At 40.6% G+C, this 19,501-nt stretch overlaps 1 protein-coding gene across 2 annotated transcripts in view; it reads left to right on the top strand.

Annotated features, from left to right (window-relative positions):
• The window catches only part of CEP97 (centrosomal protein 97), a 36,727-nt gene extending 17,527 nt beyond the window's left edge, over nt 1-19,200 (top strand). The window contains exons 7-11 of one of the 2 annotated variants that reach the window (XM_033211417.1): nt 6,770-6,934; nt 8,748-8,881; nt 9,319-10,108; nt 14,415-14,490; nt 16,731-19,200. In XM_033211417.1, the coding sequence (XP_033067308.1) occupies nt 6,770-6,934; nt 8,748-8,881; nt 9,319-10,108; nt 14,415-14,490; nt 16,731-17,435 (1,870 nt within the window). In that variant the 3' untranslated portion in view covers nt 17,436-19,200. The remainder of the gene's footprint in view (nt 1-6,769; nt 6,935-8,747; nt 8,882-9,318; nt 10,109-14,414; nt 14,491-16,730) is intronic. The other variant, XM_033211418.1, reaches the window with a different exon arrangement.
• The last annotated feature ends 301 nt before the right edge of the window (nt 19,201-19,501 follow it).

The following is a 19,501-nucleotide window of genomic DNA, read 5'->3' as shown; positions in this document are numbered from 1 at the left end:
GATAGCATTAGGAGAAATACCTAATGTAGATGATGAGTTGATGGGTGCAGCAAACCACCATGGCATGTGTATACCTATGTAACAAACCTGCATATTCTGCACATGTATCCCAGAACTTAAAGTATTAAAAAAAAAAAAAAAAAGTGTAGGAAGACGGAAGAGAAGGAACAGATGGGAGGGTAACTCAATAGCAACTTTTTTTTCAGACACATTTTTAAGAATTGTAAAAATATGATATAATTAAGATATAGATTTAAAATAATATTTAAAAATATCCTTATAATCACTTCAGAGAATAGGAATAGAGCATGGCCGCACGTGGTGGCTCACACTTGTAGTCCCATTACTTGGGAGGCCAAGGTAGGTGGATTGCTTGAGCCCAGGAGTTTGAGACCAGTCTGGGCAATATGGTGAAACTCTGTTTCTACAAAAAAATACAAAAAATTTGTTGGGCGTGGTGCTGTGTGCCTGTAGTCCCAGCTACTCAGAAGGCTGAGGTGGGAGGATTGCTAGAGCCAGGGAGGTGGATGTTGCAGTGAGAAGAAATTATACCACTGCATTCCAGCCTAGGCAACAAAGTGGAAAAAAAAAATACAACCAACATCCAGAGATCCCCTTTGTTCCCCTCTGGTCGTAACTCCTCTTCTACCTAGAATTAACTATTATGGTAACTTTTTAATAATTCAGAATAATTTTTTTTTTCCTGGTTATTATGGCATCTTCAACCAGCTTCCACTAGAATAATTTTTTTTTTTTTTGAAGACAGAGTGTCCCTCTGTTTCCCAGGCTAGAGTGCAGTGGCAAGATCATAGCTCATTGCAACCTCCGCCTCCTATGCTGAAGGGACCATCCTGTCTCAGCCTTCCAAGTAGCTGGAACTATAGGCACACACCACTGTGCCCAGCTCATTTTTAAATGTTTAGTTCAGATAAGATTTTGCTATGTTGCCCCAGCTGGTCTTGAATTCCTGGGCTTGAGCAGTCCTCCCACCTCAGCCTCCCAAAATGCTGGGATTATACATTTGAGCCACTGCACCCAGCTAGAATAACCAGAATTAAAATGACTGATGGCCAGGTGCAGTGGCTCATGCCTGTAATCCTAGCACTTTGGGAGGCCGAGATGGGCGAATCACTTGAGCTCAGGAGTTCGAGACCAGCCTGACCAACACAGAGAAACCCCATCTCTATTAAAAATACAAAAAGATTTAGCTGGGTGTGGTGGCACATGCCTGTAATCCCAGGTACTTGGGAGGCTGAGACAGGAGAATCACTTGAACCCGGGAGGCTGAGGCAGGAGAATCGCTTGAACCTGGGAGGCAGAGGTTGCAGTGAGCTGAGATCACGCCATTGCACTCTAGCCTGGGCAACGAGTGAAACTCCATCTCAAAAAAAAAAAAAAAAAGACTGATAATACTAAGGATTTGGTGCATTTGGAATGCTCATAAACCACTCTAGGGAACTATAAATGGTACAACTACTTTGAAAAACTAGAAGTATCTACTGAAGCTAAATGTACATACATACTCTGTTACCCAGCAATTTTACTTCACGTGTATACTGTATAGAAATAGTTATTTAGGTCTACCAAAAGACATGTACATGCACGTTCACAGCAGCCCTATTCATAATAGCACTCCAGACTATACAGGAATGGATAGAGTTCTCAAAAAAAGGAAAAAAAAAAAAAAGGGCCAGGCACATTGGTTCATGCCTGTAATCCTAGCACTTTGGGAGGCCAAGGTGGGTGGATCACCTGAGGTCAGGAGCTAAAAACCAGGCTGACTAACATGGTGAAACCCCATCTCTACTAAAAATACAAAATTGGCTAGGTGTGGTAGTGCATGCCTGTAATTCCAGCTTACTTGGGAGGCTGAGGTAGGAGAATCACTTGAACCCAGGAGGCGGAGGTTGCAGTGAGCTGAGATTGCACCATTGCACTCCAGCCTGGCAACAAGAGCAAAACTCTGTCTCAAAAAAAAAAAAAAAAAAAAGGACAGAGTTACTCTCAAACCAGGAAGCTAGATGGTTGATGCCGTACTAGAGACAAAATGCTGTTGCAGTTGTAGTCTGTCAACAGTGCTCCCATGTTTTGAAACAACTCTGGAAGTACTGTGTTCGGGAAGGAGACATTATTCCAAGGGAGGGCTATTGCCTTAAAAATCAGTGTTTGGCCTGAGCATTGTTCAAAATATTTTCCTGGTCAACATTGAGAATTGCCCTGAAGGATAGGAAGGAATTTTCAGGTTTTTTTTTTTTTTTTTTTGAGACGGAGTTTTGCTCTTGTTGCCCGGGCTGGAGTGCAGTGGCACGATCTTGGCTCATCGCAACCTCTGCCTCCCAGGTTCAAGCGATTCTCCTGCCTCAGCCTCCCTAGTAGCTGGGATTACAGGCATGTGCCACCATGCCTGGCTAATTTTGTATTTTTAGTAGAGACGTGGTTTCTCCATGTTGGTCAGGCTGGTCTGGAACTCCCAACCTCAGGTGATCCACCCGCCTCGACCTCAAAAGTGCTGGGATTATAGGCATGAGCCACCATGCCCGGCCGGAGTTTTCAGTTCTTAAAGTCTGCCCATCTTGGATGTTATTTGCTAAGAACCCCCAGGTTAAAGTTCTCTGTTTTGAAATGTATCCTAGATTCTTTGATAACGTCCTGTAGCTGGATCTTGATTTGAGTGTATGTGTCACCCAAAAGAGTAATTTGAGCAGTAACCAAACCTTGTGGTGCTTTGGCTGAGCCGTTTCTCAGAGTTAAGCACACCTGTGGAGAGACGAGCATCTTCGTGTGGCACCTCAGTGTTTGGAGTTCTTTCCGAATGTGTTTAGATCTGTTTTACTATTGACAGGACCTTGCACAAAGCTATAACTCTATTGCTTAGTTGGAGATCTTATGGGAGCAAAACCTTGGAGAAAGCTAATATTCCTTTTTAAAATTATTTAAGTTGAAATTCCTAGTGCTAGGTATTTTTCTTCGTAATTTTTAGAGATGGGGTCTTGCATTGTTGTCTAGGCTGGAATGCAGCGACAAGATCACAGCTTACTGCAGCCTCAACCTCCCAGGCTCAAACGATTCTTCTGCTTCAGCCTCCCAAGTAGCTGGGAATACAGATGCTGCCATCAAAAAAACATTAGCCTAATTTTTTAAACTTTTTTGTAGAGGTGGGTTCTTGCTATGTTGCCCAGTCAGGTCTGGAACTCCTGGGCTCATTGGATCCTCCCGCCTCAGCCTCCCAAAGTGCAGGGATTACAGATACAAACCACTACACCTAGCCAATATCCTTTTTTAAAAGGGATATTTCAAATACATAGGAAGTTAGAATAACATAATGAACATCAGTGTACCCACCGTGCAGCTTCAACAATTGTCAATATTTTACCGGTCTTGTTTCATTCCACGTTTTTTGTTGGAGTATTTTTAAAGCAAATATCAGATATCCTTTTATTCAGTACTCCTTTTTTTTTTGGAGGCAGAGTTTTGCTCTTGTTGCCCAGGCTGCAGTGCAGTGGTGCTGTCTCGGCTCACTCAACCTCTGCCTCCTTGCTTCAAGCAATTTTCCTGCCTCTGCCTCCCTAGTAGCTAGGATTACATTTTTTTTTAAAAGAGGCAGAGCAGGTTGTTTTAAGTTCCCTTAATAGTTGTTACTTCTTATTTTAAGTAAACAGTTCCTTCACTTTCAAGAGTGGAATCATAATCCAATGACTTGAAATTAATATATTAGAGACCAGGCATGGTGGCTTATGCCTGTAATCTTAGTGCCTGGGAAGGTCAATGCCGGAGGATCACTTGAAGTCAGCAGTTCAAGACCAGACTGGGCAACATAGTGAGGTCCCATCTCTAAAAATAAAACATGAGAAAATTAGCTGGGTATGGTGGTGCATACCTGTAGTTTCAGCTACTTGGGAGGCTGAGGTGGGAGGATTGAGTGAGCCCAACAGTTTGAGGCTGCAGTGGGCCATGATAGTGCCATTGCATTCCAGCCTGGGTGGCAGAGAGACCTTGTCTCAAGGTCTGGCCAGCACATCCAGCTTGTCCAATATCTGGCTACAGTCTGCCCCCTCACTTCTACACTAGGTCTTCAAACTGCAGAGGATGCCAAACTAGAGAAGATTCTGAGCAAACAGAGGTGAACACGTTTATTTCTAACAACTGATGAATTCACAAGTTAAAATACTTCTTGAGTATTAAAAAAAAAAAAGATTAATATATTAGAGCTGAATGAGTCTTAATTTTGTTTTTTGTTTTTTAATTGAAAATGGTATTTTAATTGACAGGGAGGTTTTTTTTTTAATTTTGTTTTTTTCCCTAGGATTTAATATAATTTGTGTAGGGATATCTTTATTGATGAATTCATGTGAAGCAAAGTGGAAAAACATCTTATAGCAGTTGACGATCTACAGTTTGTGTTTTTTTTTTCCACAAAAACTTAAACTGGAATATTCAAGCTTGAGCCCTTTCCTCTAGCCTCTTAGTTTCGCTTTTCTGTCTTCCCACGGTACAGATCATCTATAATTTAGAAATATTGCTTGCTGGGAAATACTAAAAGTTGGTGATTGTCTTCTACTCTGGACCTATTTTTGTACAACCTTTCAACAAGCCATTTGTTTGGCAGGAGAATGTATGGAAACTTAGAGCGGATTTCACGAAGATTCTAAATGATTTTGATTTAGTCCACAGGGATGTTTCCATGAAAGGAATGCTTCTTTTTTTTTTTTTTTTTTTGAGATGGAGTCTTGCTCTGTCACCCAGGCTGGAGTGCAGTGGCGCGATCTCGGCTCACTGCAAGCTCCGCCTCCCGGGTTCACGCCATTCTCCTGCCTCAGCCTCCCGAGTAACTGGGACTACAGGTGCCTGCAACCACGCCCAGCTAATTTTTTTTGTATTTTTAGTAGAGACGGGTTTCACCGTGTTAGTTAGGATGGTCTCAATCTCTTGACCTTGTGATCCATCCACCTCGGCCTCCCGAAGTGCTGGGATTATAGGTGTGAGCCACCGCGCCCGGCCCATGGAAGGAATACTTATAATTATTTTTATTAAATAAACTCCCCTCCCCTCCCCTTCCCTTTTCCTTTTCCTTTCAGAAACAGAGTCTTGCTTTGTTGTCCAGGCTGCCTTTAAACTCCTGGGCTCAAGCAGTCCTCCACCGGCCCTACAAAGTGCTGGGATTACAAGCTAAGCCACCACACCCGGCCCTTGCTTCATCTTATACCTTCACTCACTCTCCCTTCTATACTATTTTGAAGCCAATCTCAGATTAGATATCATTTCACCTGTTAGTATTTCAGTACATGTCTCTAAAAGAGAAGAACTCTTAAGGAAACAACCACAATGCTATTATCACATCAAAAAAAATTTAACAAAGTGCCCTAATATCAGATATTCAGTGCTTACATTTTCAGTCCTTATAAATGAATTTTGTAGTTTAGAAACAATTCAAATAAGACCCTTATGTCGCAATTGGTTGATATATTTCTTAAGTTTCTTTCTTACTCTGTTTAGCATCTTAAAGCAGCAGTATATTATTATGGCATGCTCTGTAGGTTGGCTGTGCTGACTGAGTGGTTCTTACTTGGGGCCTCCTGGGCTTGCACTCAGATCACAGATGGGGCTAGAGTCATCTGAAGGCTTAACTTGGCTAGATGTCCAAGATGACTCTCTTGAATCTCTCAATCTATCTGTCTCTCTTCTCTTTTATTTTCCCTGCTTTCTTTTCTCTCGCTCTTCCTTTTCTTTTTTTCTTTTGGTTGTAGTTGAAGAAGTCGGAGTATTTGTCCTATAAAGTTTCCCATTATCTACTCATTTTACCAGCTATATCCCTGTGTCCGTTGACATGTTCCTCTCTCTTCTGTATTTTCTGTAAATTGGATATGGATGTTTGCTCAGATTCAGGTTTGATTTTTTTTTTTTTTTTTTTTTGAGGGGAGGACTATAAGGTTGGTGCAAAAGTAATTGGAGTTTTTACTTAATGGGTTCTGTTGGGAGGCATACAGGGTCTAGTTTTCTCTTGTGTTATTAGTAGCTATTAATGATCAATGCCTAAATCTGCTAATTCATTAAGGGTTGCAAAATGGTGAAATTCTATCATTCTTTTTTTTATTAGTTGGAATACTATGAAGTAACTATCTGGTTATGCATTGGCATAGTTTGTATAGGAAAGATAGAATTAATAAGGAGTTGGTGGTTCACTAGTATCCTCTAACTGTGACCAGTTCACTTTTGTTTGTTTTCTGTCTTTTTGTTTTTTTTTAGAGATGAGGGTCTTGCTATGTTGCCCAGGCTAGAGTGCAGTGACTGTTGACAGGTATGATTATAGAGCACTATAGCCTCAGACACCTGACCTTAGGTGATCCTCCCACCCCAACCTCCTGAGTAGCTGAGATTATACATGCCACCATGCCCGGCTAGTTGTTTTTTTCTTTTAACTCTCATTATGAACTAATGGATTTAAATGCAGTTCATCTATTTAGGCATTTCAGTGTGACAGAGTGAATGGAGAGAATACTCATTGCTTCCTTGAAAATGATTTAAAAATATTTGACATCATTAGTCCAAGCTCAATGGAAGTGCCCCTAAGCAAGAAAAAGGGTTTAAAACATTGCTAGAATGAGGAATATGAGTCAGAATGGTAGATTTAAAAAAAATCGAGTGAATTTTATTTATGAAAAACATCCACTGGTGTTATAAAGGTAAGTTAAGAAGGAAGATCATTGTTGCCTGACAATGTGTATTGACAATTGTCATGCCATCTCCTCTTCTTTATGTTCCTCAATTCCAGCTTGAAAGCTGAATGGCTCTATAGTCAAGGCAAAGGGAGAGCATATCGGCCTGGCCAGCACATCCAGCTTGTCCAATATCTGGCTACAGTCTGCCCCCTCACTTCTACACTAGGTCTTCAAACTGCAGAGGATGCCAAACTAGAGAAGATTCTGAGCAAACAGAGGTGAACACGTTTATTTCTAACAACTGATGAATTCACAAGTTAAAATACCTCTGAGTCTTTGCTATGGTGATAGTAAGCCTGAGGCAAGTGCTGTGGCCCACATTTCTGGACACTCAGTCCCCTTGTCACTGCAGCGATTTCTTCAGGGAAGCTGAATCGTGCACTGCAAACAGCCAAACAATTTGGCATGGAGGAATATAGGGTTTTTATGTTTGTTTTTTGTTTTAAAGACAGGGTCTTGGTCTCTTGGTCTGTGAGTAAAGCAGCGCAATGATAGGTCACTGCAGCTGCAACTACACATACATGCAACTGTGCTTGGCTAATTTTTTGTAGAGATGAGGTCTCACTTTGTTCCTCAGGCTGATTTTAAACTCTTGGCTTCAAGCAGTTCTCCTGCTTCAGCTTCCTAAAGTGCTAGGATTACAGGTATGAGCTACTATACCAGGAAACAGGATGGAATTTTTCAAAAAAAAAAAAAAATATATATATATATATATATATATATTTTTTTTTGAGACGGAGTCTCGCTCTGTCGCCCGGGCTGGAGTGCAGTGGCCGGATCTCAGCTCACTGCAAGCTCCGCCTCCCGGGTTCACGCCATTCTCCTGCCTCAGCCTCCCCAGTAGCTGGGACCACAGGCGCCCGCCACCTCGCCCGGCTAATTTTTTGTATTTTTAGTAGAGACGGGGTTTCACCATGTTAGCCAGGATGGTCTCGAACTCCTGACCTCGTGATCCGCCCGTCTTGGCCTCCCAAAGTGCTGGGATTACAGGCTTGAGCCACCGCGCCTGGCCTTTTTTTTTTTCTTAAGACATAGTGTCGCTCTGTTGCCCAGGCTGGAGTGCTGTGGTGTGATCTTGGCTCACTGCAACCTCCACCTCCCCGTTCAAACGATTCTTGTGTCTCAGCCTTCTGAATAGCTGGGATTACAGGCATGTGCCACCACATCTAGCTAATTTTTTATTTTTAGTAGAGATGGGTTTTTGCCATGTTAGCCAGGCTGGTCTTGAACTCCTAGTCTCAGGTGATCTGCCCGCCTTGGCCTCCCAAAGTGCTGGGATTACAGTCATGAGCTACTATGTCTGCCCTCGGCCCGCCCCTGCCCCCCCGCTTTTTTTTTTTTGAGGCAGGGGCTCACTTTGTCACCCAGGTTGGAGTGCAGTGGTGGTCTCAGCTTCCTGCAACCTCAGTCTCAGCTCCCTGCATCTTCAGTCTCCTGGGCTCAAATGAGCCTCCCTCTTCAGACCCCCAAGTAGCTGGGACTACAGGCATGAACCACCATGCCCTGGCTCATTTTTTATATTTTTTGTAGAGATGGGGTTTCATCATGTTGGCCAGGCTGATCTTGAACTCCTGAGCTCCAGTGATTCACCTGCCTGGGCCTCCCAAAGTGCTGGGATTACAGGTGCACACCACCATGCCCGACCTATTTGTTCCTTAATGTAGGTGTTTCTTGTAGGTTTTTGGATACTTAAGAGGTGTATCTGCCTTCAAAGCGTACAGTGAAAAAAAGAGAAAAAGTATTGCCAGAAGCATTTAATATTTACTTTCTTTATCAGAGATCCTGCCTTTAAATGTTTTTGTATGTGTATATGTGTGCATAGGAGGGTGTCTGTCTTTGCAATTACAAAATAAGTTTGTTAACCTTCTCTATGCAGTGCTTTCAAATGAGGATTTATAATTTGGCAGTAATTAAAAGTACCTACTTTGAGAACTTGTAAACTTCTACCTTTTTGACATTGTTACCTAGGAAGCAGAAAATCTTTCTTTTTTTGGTTTGTGTTAAATCAGACCAGATGTTATTGATTTTTAGGTTTCACCAGAGGCAGTTGATGAACCAAAGCCAAAATGAAGAATTGTCTCCTCTTGTTCCTGTTGAAACAAGAGCATCCCTTATTCCTGAGCATTCAAGCCCTGTTCAAGATTGCCAGATATCCCAGGAAAGTGGTAAGAAATTAATTTATCTCTGATCCTTTTTCTCCAAGTTGTTTAATTTTCCTGGCATCATAAAGCAGAAAAAGGTGCATATTTTCATAATTTTTTGTTAGTTTGCTAACTTCAGTAATCATTTAGATCTTATACATATCTATGTATATACATACCTATATATGTATGTATATTATAACTCCTATATTTCTAATTTTAAGAAACATTTCAAGGACTGCTACCTTTTGTATAGACCTGATGCTTTGATGAATATTTTAATTATCACAAGAATTCATTTTCTTAAAAATGTTTGGTTTGATGTTTTAGGCATGTTGCAAGAAATCACTGAGGGGATTTTTTCGCATTTTACTCTATTTCAAGGAATAGATTTCATTAAAGGAACATAACTAAAATGTAAATATTTAGTGGTTTAAATGATACTCTGTTGATTCTTCTAGAACCCGTCATTCAAGTCAATTCTTGGGTTGGGATAAGCAGTAATGATGATCAGTTATTTGCGGTTAAGAATAATTTTCCAGCCTCTGTACATACTACAAGATATTCTCGAAATGATCTGCACCTGGAAGACATACAGACAGATGAGGACAAGTTAAACTGTAGTCTTCTCTCTTCAGAGTCTACTTTTATGCCAGTTGCATCAGGACTATCGCCACTATCACCTACAGTTGAGCTGAGACTGCAGGGCATTAACTTGGGCCTAGAAGATGATGGTGTTGCAGATGAATCTGTGAAAGGGCTGGAAAGCCAGGTGTTGGATAAGGAAGAGGAAAAGCCTTTATGGGCTGCAAATGAGAATTCTGTTCAAATGATGAGAAGTGAAATCAATACAGAGGTAAATGAGAACGCTGGACTATTACCTTGTCCTGAGCCAACAATAATCAGCGCTATCTTGAAGGATGATAACCACAGTCTTACATTTTTTCCTGAGTCAGCTGGACAGAAACAACCAGAGATAAAGAAACCAGAAAATACACAACCAGAAAATAAAGAAACCATATCTCAAGCAACTTCAGAGAAACTTCCCATGATTTTAACCCAGAGATCTGTTGTTTTGGGACAAGACAAAGTTGCCCTTCAGAAATTAAATGATGCAGCCACCAAGCTTCAGGCCTGTTGGCGGGGATTTTATGCCAGGAACTACAACCCTCAAGCCAAAGATGTGCGTTACGAAATCCGGCTACGCAGAATGCAAGAGCACATTGTCTGCTTAACTGATGAAATAAGGAGGTGGGTCAGAAGTCCTTTTGATGCACTGTTTTGTTGGTTTGAGGGTGTTAGAGTCTTACAGTTGATTCAGAACACTGTGCATCTGTGATTATAACACTTTTCATACCATGTAGCCACTGTTGGTTTGGTTGTCTCCTACAGTGTACTGAAAGCATCTGGAGAGCAGAGACCATCTGTTCTGTCTGCTGCATCTCCATCCCCAGCAAAGGACTTGATACATAGATGCAGTATAGTGATAAATGTTCAATGAACGTGAGCTTTATAGGGATCTGTAATTCTAAACATAGAAAGATATAGAAAACATTGAAAAGCTAAGTATAAAAATGAGAAGATGATGAAGTCTACATGGAATTCGGTACATGACATAAGAATTAATAGCAGGGATTCAGAAGGGGCTAAAATTCTATAGGATTACAATAGGATTATTCCTTAATCCCATGGCTCATATGTTTTACTGACTGCTAACCCAGGAAAGTTAGGATTTCATTAATATTGTGACTAGTAATATTTATTGGTATTATCAGGTAGAAGAGGAAGAGGCAGCAAAGGATACTGAGAAAGGGCAGCCAGAGTGGTAGGAAAACTAGGAGAGTTCCACCTTCAACAGGAGAAACTTTCAGGAGATTGGAGGTGCCATAGAGAGGACACAGGCATTAGACTTGGCAGTTGGAGACTATTGGTGACTGTGTTGGTGATTCTCCAGACTATCCTCAGGTTGGGTGATTTGCTAAAAGGACTCACAGAACTTGGGAAAATATTATTCTGTTTGTCATTATGGTTCATTACAGCAAAAGGATACAGATTAGAATCAGTAAAGAAAAAAGGTGCCTAGGGCAGAGTCCAGGAGAGATGAGGTGCAAGCTTCCAGTTGTTCTCTCCCAGTGTTGTACAGGCAGGGCTTAATTCTCTCAGCAATGATGTATGATAACACATATAAAGTATTGCCAACTGGCAAAAGTTACCTCATCTTTGGTGTCCAGGGTTTTTATTGTGGGCCAGTCACATAGGTATTGAGTACCCATGTAACTGATCTTAACTATTTAGACCTCAGGCCACATAGAGGTCACACTGATACTCCATGGCTCAGGACCCCAGGTGAACACAACAGATGTTGACTAGAAATCATTGATTGCCTAAACTACCTAATGTGGACCAAGACCCCAGGTGTATAAAGATATTCTATTTCAGTCAGGATATTCCAAGGGCTTGGAGATTATCTCCCTGGAGTCAGTCAAGGACCAGTCATCTTATCTTTGCAATGTACAGTGTTTGAACATCCGAGTCCTGCTGAGTTAACTCTTTACTGCACAATGACCTTCCCAAGAGCAGCTTCAGTGGTGTAGGGGGATGAAGGCCATTTTGGAATGGGTTGAATAGTGAATAAGAGGTAAAAAGTTTGAAGGATGAGTGTAGCCAATTCTCAGAAAGAGTTAAGGAAAACATGAAAAAAGAGAGTTAAGTGGTATCTCTGGAGGAGAAATCTAGACTAAAGGAACATTCTCTTTTGGAGATGAGAGATACAGAGTGTGTTCATGTGTTGATGGAATGAATAAATAAGGAGGGAAAAACTGATGGTGCAGAAAAAAAAAAAAGTAAGAGCAGGATTGTAGTTCTTTTTTTTTTTTTTTGAAAGGGAGTCTGCCCTGTTGCCCAGGCTGGAGTGCAGTGGCGCCATTTCGGCTCACTGCAAGCGCCACCTCCCAGGTTCAGGCCATTCTCCTGCCTCAGCCTTCAGAGTAGCTGGGACTACAGGCGCCTGCTACCACGCCCAGCTAATTTTTTGTATTTTTAGTAGAGACGGGGTTTCACCGTGTTAGCCAGGGTGGTTTTGATCTCCTGACCTTGTGATCCGCCAACCTCAGCCTCCCAAACTGCTGGGATTACAGGCATGAGCCATTGCACCCGGCCAGGATTGCAGTTCTTAAGAAGGTAAGAGAGGAAGAAATGCAGTGTTGAAGTAGAGGAAGTGGCCTCAGATGGGAGCAGGAGCAGGTAAGGTGGTAGGTTTGATGGTGGGAGATGGGAAAAAGTCTTGTCTGATGCTGCTGCTTTTTCATTAATGTATAAGATGTGGTCAGCGCCTGAAAATGAGGAGGGGGTGAAGGAAGTGTAAGGAAAGAAGTATGAGGTGTGACGTAGTCATCTTAAGGATGACCTTATGAGGAAAATGGAGGAGGGTTGCTGGACGATGTGAGAAAATACTTAAAAGTGTAAAATAATAGGTCAGGTTGTATGATTTTCATCGGCAATTCTTAGCTATTCTGTTCTGATTCAGGCGTGGTTAATTTTGTTCAGCCAGGAATGATTTTTTTCCTAGGTGATATTGTAGAGAGAGCGGGGGAAGGGCAAGAGAGCTGAAGATATTTGAGAGGGAGTAAAAATGGTAGATCTTAGATTTTATATTTTTTTGAGACAGGGTCTTGCCCTGTCGCTGAGGCTGGAGTGTAGAGGCATGATCATAGCTCACTATAACCTTGAACTCCTGGGTTCAAGGGATTCTCCCACTTCAGGCTCCCAAGTAGCTGGGACTATAGGCGTGCACCACCATGCCCAGCTAATTAAAAATATATATTTTTTTAAAGAAATGAAGTCTGTGTTGCCCAGGCTGGTCTTGAACTCCCGGCCTCAAGCAATCCTCCTGCCTCAGCCTCCTAAAGTTCTGGGATTACAGGTGTGAGTCACCTTGCTGGCTGGAATTTTATTTTTATTAAAAAAATTTTTTTTTAGATGGAGTCTTGCTCTTGTCACCTAGGCTGGAGTGCAGTGGCGCGATATCGGCTCATTGCAACCTCTGCCTCCCAGGTTCAAGTAATCCTCCTGCCTCAGCCTCCCGAGTAGCTGGGATTACAGGAACCCGCCACATGCCCAGCTAATTTGTTTTTTTTCATTTTTAGTGCAGACAGGGTTTCACTATGTAGGCCAGCCTGGTCTCAAATTCCTGACCTCAGGTGATCTGTGTGCCTTGGCCTCCCAAAGTGCTGGGATTACAGGCATGATCCACTGTGCCCAACCTGGCTGGAATTTTAAATGAAGTCAAAGGGAACTGAAGGCAGGAGGGAAGGATCATTGGACTGGAGGTCTGGATTGTTGCAGTAGGGTACAATAGCAAGTGAACTGGGAGGATAGGAAGTAGTGGTTGGTGTTGGGTGCTTAGAACCATTTCTGAAAGTGGTGTAGTCAAAATGATTTGGTCTAGGGTCACCTATGAGAATGGGTGACTGACATGGGGTGGATTATTGTTAGAGCATCCATGTGAATGTTGAGTTCTCCAAAAATTATGACAGGTATGGGGCAAAGAGAAAGCCTGGTGCTGAGACTTCAGTGAACAGGAGCAGATGGTAGAAGGTCAGTACTTGACAAAGAGGGAAATTTAGCAGGATGGCAGGAGTTAAAGGAGGGAGATGAAGAATCATTTGAAAACAACAGTGAGAAGCAATCTTTCAACCCTGATGTGTGAGAGGGAAAAATAGCTTCTACTTCAGAGGGCTATCGTGCTCTCAGAAGTGGGTCTGCTTTGGACAAGGAAAAGTTCAGAGAGACATGGAGTATATAAGGGATTTTGCTGATTATAATTCAGAAGTTCTAGATGGCACAGGAGAAAGGCTTGGGGGGCTAGAGAAAGCAGAGAATTGGGTCAGGTGTGGAACAAAATGGTGTTGACAGTTTGGGTGATAATGGATCACTAAAGAGGAGCCTTAGGTTTGTGATAGGCCTAAGTATGGAGACAACAGCAGTGAGCCCAGAGCTAAGACTTTAATGAATGAGTAATAATGGATGGGAGGTCTCTTATTAGCAGGGAGTAGGTCAGAGACCTGGGCAAACAGAATAGTGAAGTTTGATGGGATTAGTCTTTAGGAGAGGGTGTTTCAAGCTGCGATCATGAATACTTAAGTGTGACCCTTAATTGTTTTGGAGGCTTTGGATAGCCACTCCTTTTTTGCACTTTCTGTTGCTTCGGTTTGTTTGGCTGAGAAACTGAAGCCAGACAAAGAGCCATTTAACATTTTATTATTGGAAATAGTTTGTAGAACTAATACCTGTATTTCAGTCTATCTCATTTGGCTTCTACTTTGAGTCACAGTTCAAAATTAAGGTTTATGATGTCACTTATAAAACTGTTCCATTTTGATTCTGAGTTTAAATAAATAAAAATAAAATAAAGTTTTTAATTTAGATATTCTGAAAGTGGGAAAGACAACTATTAGATTATTAATCTCTTTGCAATGCGTGTGTTTATTAGTTGTAACAGGAAGTATGAGTCGAAGCACCCTTCCTTATGTCAATAATGTGTTTTGAATTATTGTAGATTACGAAAAGAAAGAGATGAAGAACGTATTAAAAAATTTGTACAAGAAGAAGCTTTCAGATTCCTTTGGAACCAGGTAAACTCCCTCCTTCTGACTTACCTCGTATGTGATCAAATAAAACTTGTATATTCATTGAGATAATCGTAGAGTACTCAGGTGTATTAAAGCACTCTTGTTCAAGGTTAAGGGTATGGCTTGTGTTCTTTGCCACTAACTCTGAACTAAGACAGTGAACTTTATTGCATTTTATTTAATCTGAAGAAAAATACTCTGACAATTTTGACAAGAAAAACAAAATAGTATAAAGCAGGAGGAAAGTGGCTTAATTGAAGGTTGTTAGAGCTTTCCAATAGATACAACATCCCCAATTTGAAGTTTCATGTAGCTGTTGATCTGTCTTTTGGGAATATTTGAATGAATGGTGATTAAGATAGTATATGGCTACAATATGCACATCCTAAAAAGTATTCATAACTGTATAGGAGAGTATTTGAATCCTGTAATAGCATATTTTAGGGATAATTTAGGCAGTTGGTTTTACTAGCATTGTATCACATCAAATACTTCTTGATGGTAATTTCTTGAAAATATTTTAATACAATTTTCATTTCTTCTCTTTTATAGAAATCGGGTCTTGCTATATTGCCCAGGCTGGTCTCAGACTTCTGGGCTCAAGCAATGTTCCTCCTCAGCCTCCTAAAGTGAGCCACATCACCTGGCCAAATTTGTTATAATAAGATTTGACCTATAAAATGAAAAAATAATTATTGATTTGTAAGGTTTTGTAGTTACCAACAATAGAGGAATGGTTAAATTATAGAGCAATAATACTGTGGAATACCATGGAACAGTTAAAAAGAATAAGGTAATAGTATTGACCGACATGGAAAGATCTCCAAAATAATACTGTTTAGTAAAAAAAACAGCATTAGCGCATTACAGCCTTGAACTCCCCAAGTGATCCTTCTGCTGCAGCCTCCCAAGCAGCTGGGACTACAGGCACAGACCAGTGTGCTCAGCTTCCCTGTGTATTTGAAAATACTACCTAGAAAAAAGTATGGAAGGATATGCATCAAGTTGCTGTCAGTAATTACCTTGGAGGGGGATCAAAGGAAAACTAAAAACTGTACATATTGCGTTCTTGTTTGCAGTATTTGCAGTAAAATTTTGGAATTTTTGTTATACTTTAGAAATGTAGAGGTCATATTATCAAGAATTTGGTATATTTTTAGGTATTTTAGAAAGTTGCATATACTGTATTGTTAGATAATACTTAAAAATTCCAATCTCTACCTGGGTATCTAAAATGAGGCTTATTTTATAGGGATCTTCTTATATCAAGGGCTCTAACCTGTCTTATTGACTAGATCTCATTATATCTTGAATACATTATTGACCCCTTAGTCAGCTAGACATATACTGTTGTGCTTCTGGCTGTTTTTCTAATAGAAGCAAGGGAATTGCTTTGGCCCATCCCCACTCCTGGTGAAGGCCTTTTGTTACCAGGGACATGTACCATTTGTGCCAGTCTGGTTTTAGGCTTGGGATGCTGTGGAAAAGATAAAGGGAGTCAGCAGTTTCTAGCTCCAATTCTACCATTTGCCAGCTTCATGACTGCTGGAGAAAAGAGCTCAAAGGAAAATTGTAAAATAGACAGGTGGGGTGCAGTGGCTTGTGCCCGTAATCCCAGCACTTGGGAGGCCAAGGCAGGAGGATTGCTTGAGCCCAGGAGTTCAAGACTATCCTGGGCAACAAAGTGAGACCCCATCTCTACAAAAAATTTTTTAAAATTAGCCAGATGAATGGACACAGTGGCTCCTGCCTGTAATCCCAGCACTTTGGGAGGCCAAGGTGGGCGGACCACCTGAGGTCAGGAGTTTGAGACCAGCCTGACCAACATGGGGAAACCCTGTCTCTACTAAAAATAGAAAATTAGCCACGTGTGGTGGTGGGCGCCTGTCATCCCAGCTACTTGGGAAGCTGAGGCAGGAGAATTGCTCGAACCTGAGAGGCGGAGGTTGCAGTGAGCCGATATTGCGCCATTGCACTCCAGCCTGGGTGACAAGAGCGAAACTCCATCTCAAAAAAGAAAGGAAAAAAAAGAGCCAGACATGGTGGTGGACACCTGGAGTCCTAGCTGCTTAGGAGGCAGAGGTGGGGTGGGAGGATCACTTGAGCCCAGGAGGTTGATGCTGCAGTGAGCTGTGATTGTGCCACTGCACTCCAGCCTGGGTGACAGAGCGAGACTCTGTCTCAAAAACAAACAAAAAAGACACTTTTTATGTTATAATACAACTGTATTCTCTGGTTTATAGGTAAGGTCTCTACAGGTTTGGCAACAGACAGTGGACCAGCGTCTAAGTTCCTGGCATACTGATGTTCTTCCTATATCAAGTACTCTTGTGCCATCGAAACCTCCATTATTTACCCAAAGCCAGGAGTCCTCTTCTGATCAAAATGCTGATTGGTTCATTGCTTCTGATGTAGCTCCTCAAGATAAATCATTACCAGAATTTCCAGACTCTGGTTTTCATTCCTCTCTAACAGAACAAGTTCATTCTTTGCGGGATTCGTTGGATTTTGAGAAAAGTTCCACAGAAGGCAGTGAAAGCTCCATAATGGGGAATTCCATTGACACAGTGAGATATGGCAAAGAATCAGATTTAGGGGATGTTAGTGAGGAACATGGTGAGTGGAATAAGGAAAGCTCAAATAATGAGCAGGACAATAGTCTGCTTGAACAGTATTTAACTTCAGTTCAACAGCTGGAAGATGCTGATGAGAGGACCAGTTTTGATAGAGAGACAAGAGATAGTAAAGTTCACATTGCTTGTTTCCCAGTACAGTTAGATACCTTGTCTGACGGTGCTTCTGTAGATGAGAGTCATGGCATATCTCCTCCTTTGCAAGGTGAAATTAGCCAGACACAAGAGAATTCTAAATTAAATGCAGAAGTTCAAGGGCAGCAGCCAGAATGTGATTCTGCGTTTCAGCTATTGCATGTTGGTGTTACTGTGTAGCATGTTCTGGTCTTTTGGGAAGCAGATACCCACTTTTCTTAAAAATACTTTCAGTTGCCTTTTTTTTTTTTGGAGGGGAGTACTCCGTACCCCTAATTTTGTTACTATTTATATAGAATTTGTATTCATGTCTCATATTTTTCAGATTCTAGATATTGAGCTGAGTTTTCATTTTGATTTTGTTAGCTTTTTACTTAGCTGTAAGGTACCAAACTATTTATATTGACAGCTATATGCACTTTATTTCTTAACTGAATTGCATCAACAATGTTCCTGTTCCTTTCATGTACTCATTTACTTTCATAAATAAGCTAGCATATATTAAAGAAAATAAAAAAAATACCTTAAATATATAAATAAGAGAATTTTGGCTCTTCTGTGTCTGAGAAAATTAATTATATAGTAAGGAATGAAATTTGATAAAGCAAATATAAATGAGAAATATGAGGATTGTGAACTATTGAAATTTGCCAGTCTCCCTGGTGTAAAATGTTTTTTTAAAGCCCTTTTCCCTCCTTTCAGAGTCAAGGAAAGCCTTTCTATAAGTAAATTAAGAAAAGGTAGGATTATAAGATTTCTCAATGGGAATGATTAAATTGCCTGGTGGAAAACTTCAGTTAATGTCATGCATCAGTTTTAACATATGAAGTAAAGTGTTCTATCCAGAATTAAAGTCAAGTTTACTTACGCAACACAAGAATATTTCACTTAGATATGAAGAAAGGAAACACTAGTCTCCATTCACTTGAAATACTGTCATGGCAAATCTTTATCCTTTCGTTAAGTGCTTTTTCACCCTATAGATAAGCATTTATGTGCCAGTATGTTGTCAGAAATTAATGTATGTTCATCTCCTCTGTTCCTGCTTATATTATGTATTTCAACAGAAGGTCTACAGCCATTCCCTTCAATTTTGACTTCTGTCCCATAGAGAAGAACATTTAAAGTAATACTAATGGTCGAATATGAATGACTTTTTAGGAACTGCTTTTTGTCTAACCTGAAAAAGTGCCACATTTGGAAGACAATTTAATGATGGTGAAGAAATAATAAACCTCCCTTTACTTGTTAAAAGGGATATATATGTCTGCAACTTAAGGGAGCAATAAGATTGTGTTTGAATATTGTAGGTAGATGCATTTGTAATTAAGGATAATATCATTGAACAATATGTATTTGGTTTCCCTCAACGTACAGATATACAGCTATTTAAAACTATGGCAATACTTAAGTGTTCTCTAAATTTAGGTGCTAAATATCTATTAATTATTCTGTTGTAGTCGTTAGGTGCCCTTCTTTGAAGTTATATAAAATAAAAGCATCTGATCCTTCAAGGATAAAGTTGAGGATCACATGGTACGTGGCATTTGTTGTTGTTTTTTAAAGAGATGGAGTCTGGCTCTGTTGGTGCAGTGCCGTGATCATAGTTCACTATAACCTCGAACTCCTGGCTCAAGTGATCCTCCCACTTCAGCCTCCTGAGTATCTGGGATTATAAGCAGGAGCCGCTGCTCCCAGCTCATGGTATTTGTTGATAGTCATAACATTTTTCCTGTGTGGTAAGATGTATTTTTCTCAGTTTATAAATATGTAGCACTCAGGTTGAGACGACTTGGATTTTATTCTTAGAAATCCAGAATCCCTTGAAAAGGAAATATTTTCTGTTTCTTATAAATAAAACAATAATCTTACTTTCAGAAGGATTTTCCTTAGTGAAACGTGTAACATTGAATGCATGTTAAATAAAAATGGAATTTCTAACTTTTTTTCAACAGTGCTAATTATCTTTTCTGAATGATTTTGAATGTCTTTTAAAATATACTCTATTTTTCTATTTTACAGTTAAGTGCCTCACTTGCTGTCCATAGTTAGACAAAGAAAAACCAATCTGCACTGCACTAGTACCAAAATACTACTTTATACATTAGTTTTTCATAAAAGCTGCTGGAATGTCATGATTCAGTATTCCTAAATAGGTTTCTGCTAAAATCCTCTCCCTCCTTTTTTAAGTAATGGCGTAACATAACTAAATTCGTTTGATCATCAGCACTTGTTAGCAGGATTTC

Source organism: Trachypithecus francoisi, unplaced genomic scaffold, assembly GCF_009764315.1.
Source record: "Trachypithecus francoisi isolate TF-2019V2 unplaced genomic scaffold, Tfra_2.0 Lachesis_group0, whole genome shotgun sequence".
Taxonomy (NCBI): domain Eukaryota; kingdom Metazoa; phylum Chordata; class Mammalia; order Primates; family Cercopithecidae; genus Trachypithecus; species Trachypithecus francoisi.
This window is presented reverse-complemented; position numbering and strand designations above follow the sequence as displayed.